We start from the raw sequence: 6,890 nt of genomic DNA on the forward strand, positions 1-6,890 counted from the left end.
TCCATTTTTCAATTATGAAATATTATAATTTTACCCAAAAAAAAAATCATAAAAAATTAAATAAAAATGCTTAATTTGATTATTATCATAACATGAAAGTTGTAGATCTCTTCATCTTATGAATTTTAGTGGATATTTATTTATTTATTTGACAAAAAGAGTTATCCACCTTAATAACAGAAAAAAGAATGATCCACTTATATTGAGTATAGCTCATAACGATAATTTATCAGACTCAGGTTATCAAATGATTGATTGACATTCACAAGTGTTATGAGAAAAAAAAAGAAGTTAAATTCATGTTATAAATTTTGGCCTTTTTTTTTAAATAATAAAAATGTAATATGTTGGATTTTTTTTTTACTTGATTTAAAATAAAAAATAATATAAATTTGACTGATTTTAAGTCTTTATTTTTGTCGTGAATATCCAATTTTATCATTTATGGGATTTTTATTAATTTTTATTTTTCGGATCCATACCTGAACTGATACCGAAAACATCTGCTGACTCAACTTATTGGCCAATACCAGGCTAATACCGTCGATCCCCGATTCATTTTTTATTTTTTTTTTATATAAATCTCCTTACATCCATCCATTTATTCCAGGTGGCACGCAGATGATGACAAGTCTGAATGACACTCGAATTTAAATTTTTCCCAAAGACCAAGAAAGGGAAAATGGCAATTAACCAATGTATCCATGCCAAATGGTACAATAAAAGCAATATAGATACAATCTCCGGTGAAATTAAATAGTGAAGGGGGAGTAGGTTGTAGACAGAGGAGCAAAGCGCGAGACACCCGAGACCCGAGTAGGAGAAGGCGAGGTTTGAGGCCTAAAGGTAGTCTTCTTCTGTTGAGTACTCTCTAGTCTCTACTCTGTGACTGCTCTGTAAAATGACTTTAAAAGGGGCGGTGAGAGGCCAATTACAGTAACCATTCCTTTCCTTCCCTCTTTCTCTCTCATCTCTGGCTTTCTGTTCACCTATCGGTACCCAATTTAATTTCGCTTTTCTTTAGTTGAAATCTCTTCAATTATTCCATGAAGTTCCAACTCAAAGCGATTTGAAGCTTCTGCAAGTTATTTCATTCCCCTGTTTCTTATTTTGGGAGATTTGAACATGGCTCATAAACATCTAAGTGAGCTATTAAGTGAAGATCAAGAACCTTTCGTTCTGCAGAACTACATTGAAGAGAGACGTTGCCAGCTGAAAAGATCTGTGCCTAGAGACCACTTACAGGTTAAGAGGCGGAAACCAATCTCTGGTAACTCTACTTTCCCTGCTTGCTTTTTCTCCTTCCACGACTCTCCCGATGTAAGAAAATCTCCTTTGTTCGAATTCTCCTCCCCACTGAAAAGCCCATGTGGAAACTCGAATAAGCTTTTCGTTCACATCCCATCAAGGACGGCAGCCCTTTTGCTTGAAGCTGCTATCCGGATTCAGAAGCAGCCATCTTCCTCTAAACCCCAAACCACTGGTAAGATCCTGGGTTCTGGGTTCTTCGGATCAATGTTGAAGAGGATAAGCCTCTGCAAGGGGAATCAGAAGCCACAAATCAAAGGGAAAGAGATAAGGGCCTCAGTGAAGGATATCTTGAGGTGGGATTCGTCTGATGGGCACAAAGCATTTGCAAAGGAGAGGCGACATGACCCAGAAAAAATGGAAGCTTTGGATAAGAACAGGGTTGTTTCAGAGATGGGTTTATCGTGCTCATGTAACAGTGGACTTAGCAGTCTCTGGTCTGAGAGTAACGAAGACAAATCTGAAGATTTGGATACTTCAAGTAGCAGGTCTGACGAGGAATTTTGTTCAAGTCCCTTCCGATTCTCCCTTCGAAAGAGCCCCTCCCACGGCCACCAGACGCCGGAATTCGGGTCTCCGGCGACATCCCCTAGACGCCACATAAAAAAGGTTTGTCTTTGTTGTTCTATATTAATAAATCTGTTTCCTCTCTGTTATCGTTTTCCTTAAAAAGAGGGATTTGATCTTTTCGAGGAGGCGAAACCCAAAGTTAGTCAATGGCGACCGTTTCCAATACGTCCCTCCTTCCGAGTTAACTCGCTTGAGCTCCAATGGTGATGTAGAGTGACAATTATGACCTCCTTGGCTCGATCTAACAATGGTGATTCGATTATGGTTTAAATTTGAAAGGGTAATAAAGTCAGCTCACGTGTCCAACCATGTAGAACAGTTGTCTCTGACTCTCCCCTGTTCTCTAGGAATTGTACTTTTTGATCACGCCTTTGTCAGGAAATCATTTCAGAATCCGAAAAGAGAAACCAGGGCCATAGGGTTTTCAGAGAGATCTCAGTTCTCTTTCTCAGAGAATTCAGAAATTGTTCCTAGAAGAAGACAAAACAGAAAGGGTATCTTAATTTTAATCTTAATTAGTTAATTAAATAAATTAAAATTAGAAATTGTGATTACAGGTGAAGCAGAAGGAAGACGGAGAAGAAAAAGAAGAGAGGAGGGAGAGTTGCATGGGGGATAAGGAGTACGAGGAAGAGAAAAAGGAACAATGCAGCCCTGTGTGTGTGTTGGACCCAGCCTTCGACACCGACGTCGAGGATGATGACAACGAGGGAGGAGAAAACAACAGTAATGACGGTGACCACCGACACCTTCAGTCAGATTCTGACTGTGATGGTGATGAGGAAGGAGAACATGTGGTGGCTGCCCACCACCACCACCACCACCACCGTCAATTTGAAGAGATGGAGGAGGAGGATAGTTATGATGAGGATGCGGTCGAGCGCAGCTTTGCCATCGTACAGAGTACGTCAATTCCTAATTATTATCAAATAATATAATAGACATCCTTTTTTTTCTAGTTTTAATGCTTTTGTTTAGTGGTCCTTGACTCCTTGGGGCTTTTCATTAGTACCCATTTTCTCTGTCTTGTTCTGAAAGATTTCAGCACATCCAACGGTGATGATCAGTTGATCATGGTTTCATTGTTTGAAAGGAAGTTATTAGGAATGAAGACAAATGTACTCCACTTTGGGTGGACCCCTCTAATAGTCTCACATTGGCATAACTCCCAAAGATAGGAATCGGGTGGTTTACATATAATGTTACTTTATGGTTTACTATGATGATAAACTAGGGTCGTTGCTTGGAGCAAATGGCAAAAGTCTCTTTCCGCCTGCACAATGGTGCACATTCAAGTCTTGGGAATCTGCCTCTCCATAAAGTTGGTAAAGCTGTCTACTTATATACTCTCCTAGAACCCTGCTTAAGTTTAAAAAGCCTTTGTACACTGGGTAACGGCATTTTTTAGTGATAATAAATCAACCTTACACAATGTCCTCATAAGTACAGTGCACGGGCTGTCATAGAGTAGCACTTAGGGTGAAAGTTTGGCCCTGACATTCTTGGCCCGCCCTGAGCCTGAACAGGGCTTGGGCCAAGTTTTTTTACCCTAAGGGCGGGTTGGGGTTTTTCAACTTTAGCTCAACCCAAAATTTAATCCAGAATTTTATATTAAAATTTAAGACTCTTATTGGTATTTCATTTTTCTATGATTTTTTTAATGTATATGATATGAACGACAGAAGTTGGGCTTGAACATGAACCCGACATAGTTGGGTTGGGCCTGGATTGAATTTTAAGGACCTAGGGTTGAGTAGGGTTTTAAAAAACCCAGCCCAACCTGACCATGTTTCATCCCTAGTAGCACCTCCAGCTCTATTTGGTTGGCTGTTTTGGGGGGCCAAACCCTCATTGGTTTTTAATTCATTCTCCATCTTTTTGATTGGTTTGGGAACAAATGGGCAACTGGAGTCCTGGACATCCCAGCCCAGACCAGCCCAGCCCATTAAGTAAGCTAGCTAGGATTTTTACTTCATTTGTGGGGAATTAATCTAAAACACTTATTGGTTTTCTTCCATCACAGGAGCAAAGCATCAGCTTTTAAACAAGCTGAGAAGATTTGAAAGACTTGCAGATTTAAATCCCATTGAGCTCGAGAAGAGAATGTTGGAGGTAGAAGATTGTGATGATAGTTATGGATTAGTATCTCCAGATGAAGATGATGAAGATGATGAGGATGATGAAGATGGCTTTGACGAATCAGTGTCCAGTCAATTTAAGGGGATGGGGAAGACACCAGGGGACATGAAGCGACTCATATTAGACCTGATCATGGAGGAAGAAAGAAGAAGGAATGAAGAGAATATTGATGGTGTTGATAGGGAGGTGGTGTTCAACAATGTGGGCAAGAGATTGGAGGCATGGAATGGGGTGGAATCGGACACCATAGACATGATGGTTGAACTGGAATTGAGAAGGGAAGGCGACGAATGGAAGAGATGCGAAGAGCAAGCGCGAGAGATGGCGATCGAGATCGAGTTTGCCATCTTTGGATTGTTGTTGCAGGAACTCTCAGATGAAGTTCACAGTGCTAGCTAACGAATTTATGGTCCTTCAAAACTTCGCCATTTTTATGACATTGTGGTTCATTTGTGAAGGTATTAGGTCAAGGAGAGAGATGCCACGAGGGATGTTTGGTTTGAACTTTAAAACCTTAGCGAGATACAATAGCTTTTTGGGGTTATTTCTTTGCAGGGTTGTGATGTATATGGCGTCATATTCTTATTGCCGGGAACCCAATCGCGCAACGGAAAAGGATTGGATTGAGTATCTCTCGCATTGGATTTCATGGACATATATATCCAATTGTTCTATGTACATTACATAAATACATAAAATAAACATGTATATATTAAGGTTTTCAAATTCCCCCTCCAAATAAAAGAAAAATAACGGGTAGTGATATTGGTCACGTTGTTGAATCGGCAAAGGGTTTTCAAGTAAATTATGCCCATCAGGCCATGATACCCAAGTTTGCTGATTTTGAAAATTAGGCGTTATATTTGTGGGGGAGTGTTTCTTGTAGGGGAGAGCGGTTTCTGCACGTGCGAGGGTCAATGAGAGCACTCAATGAAGCACCCCCTCCATTGTGTCTAGGGGAAGGGCCCACTCTCCATACAGAGATTATTTATCATATATTTATTGGGCAAAAGAATGTTACCCGCTTGTGCGGTTATTATACCAACACACAAACCAATGGGAAGTCACGTGGAGGCATTTTTATCTTGTAAAAGGGGCAATGCATCTTTTCATGCCCGACTGTGTCTAGACATAGACACACGCAAGCAAGTAACATTCTTTTTCCCATCTCTCTTTTAATTCTTATTTGCGTCCCTCAATATGCTGCACATACAACTCAGAATAGGATCAGCATAGTTGCAGAAGATGCTAGAAAATCAATTTCCATTTTTATTATAAAACTTTCTCAAACTAATTTTAGTAATTAGAGCTGGAGATAACTATGGCACAGTATTAAGAGGTATTTATTCAGGTCCACTTGTGAACTAGCACTGGATGTGTGATTACTTTGGCCCTTCCAATAAGCTGGATAAGGGTATCAAAGTTCAGCCCAAACCAGGTGGACCAACTGAAACCGGCTAGTTCAGCCTGGACTGGACTGAACTCAACTCAACTCTTATTGATTTTGTTTCAGGTTGGGGTTCATGTAGCCGCTAAAACTGAAATCAAATCGGATTGAGCCTGATAAAAAACCGAGATCGGACGACCAATGAGACAATAATAAGAAACAGCAAAAAATATTTCCATTGATTTTCTTATGTATACATGTAAAACCATAACCAGACTGGACCAAACTTGATAGTAATCTCATATCAAAAACCAATAAGAAATCAGATCAAAGTGGATCAAAAACGAAACTGAAACTTCCTTATGTTTTGGTTTCGGTTTGATCTAATAACAGATCAAAACCGATCAAAACTGAAACTTCCTTTACGGTTTATTTTCGGGTTGGTCTTGTATCACACCGAAACTGATTCAACCTGAGCAAAACCAAAACAAAACCAACTGGCTGACACCCTTAAAGCTGGATATTGGCCTATAATATGCCAACCATTCTGACTTATTGATTGAGCCAAGAAGCCTGCAAGGTTACCCACATCAGATTAGGAAACCGAGAACCACCAGTGGCCTAGAAAATGAGCTTTCTGGTACATTGCGGCCGGGCCTACCAAAACCTGCCCAATTGCATACCTAATTAAGCACATGGCTGCCCAACAGCGGGCCTTAATGGAGGCAATTTTCATAATTAGGGCAGAGAGGTATGGGTTTTGAAATTTTGACTATTCGATTTTCATTTCTAGGGATGTTTTACACATCATAACCTTCTGCCTTATCTAAAGGGAGAATTATAGGCCCATCACCTAAAGTTTGCCCTATTATTAAGATCATCCCTCATACTACTGACAATTACATTTACCTCTCCTCTTATCGTGAAAACATCCTTTGTAGTGAGTGTAGCGGTGCGGTGAGCATCCGATAATCGAGACGACCTTGGAGCGAGTGCCTGGATGCTCTCGGCCATCCGATGCTCACTGCACCACCACACTCATTGAGGAGAATAACTGCTCCTTGTCATCAGTACTCTCCATTAGTGAAGATCTATTAAGTTATGGCTTCAACTGACTCTGAGATTTTGAAAGACTAAAATACTCACATAATATGCGAAGTACCAACTCTGCTTACATATAAGTCATGAATCTTCTTTGCTTTTTATGAATAAACAACAACAAACAACAACAACGACCATCACCTTATCCCAACTAAATGGAGTCGGCTACATGGATCCGATTGAAAATTAGAAAGTAAATAAGCATAAAAGAGAGGTTAAAAAGAAAAAACTTGGGGATAAGAGAAGAAGGTACAACAGTATAGAAAGACGCATTATGGAAACACCCCTATAGGGGGCCAGTAACATGGGGCCTCGTCCTCCACAAAACTCTATCCGAAGTCATACAAGGGTTGAGCCCTACTTTTTGCATATCTTTTCGGACCAC

The 6,890-nt window shown here is 40.1% G+C and overlaps 1 protein-coding gene across 1 annotated transcript; it reads left to right on the forward strand.

The window, feature by feature from the left end:
* The first annotated feature begins 719 nt into the window (after positions 1 to 719).
* Positions 720 to 4,743, forward strand: LOC122092760. The gene is made up of 3 exons (XM_042663039.1): positions 720 to 1,917; positions 2,436 to 2,781; positions 3,902 to 4,743. The coding sequence occupies exons 1-3, from the start codon at positions 1,126 to 1,128 to the stop codon at positions 4,414 to 4,416; spliced, it is 1,653 nt and encodes a 550-aa protein (XP_042518973.1). The 5' UTR covers positions 720 to 1,125; the 3' UTR covers positions 4,417 to 4,743.
* Positions 4,744 to 6,890: the final 2,147 nt, after the last annotated feature.

This window comes from Macadamia integrifolia, chromosome 11, assembly GCF_013358625.1.
Source record: "Macadamia integrifolia cultivar HAES 741 chromosome 11, SCU_Mint_v3, whole genome shotgun sequence".
In the NCBI taxonomy this organism is placed as follows: Eukaryota; Viridiplantae; Streptophyta; class Magnoliopsida; order Proteales; family Proteaceae; genus Macadamia; species Macadamia integrifolia.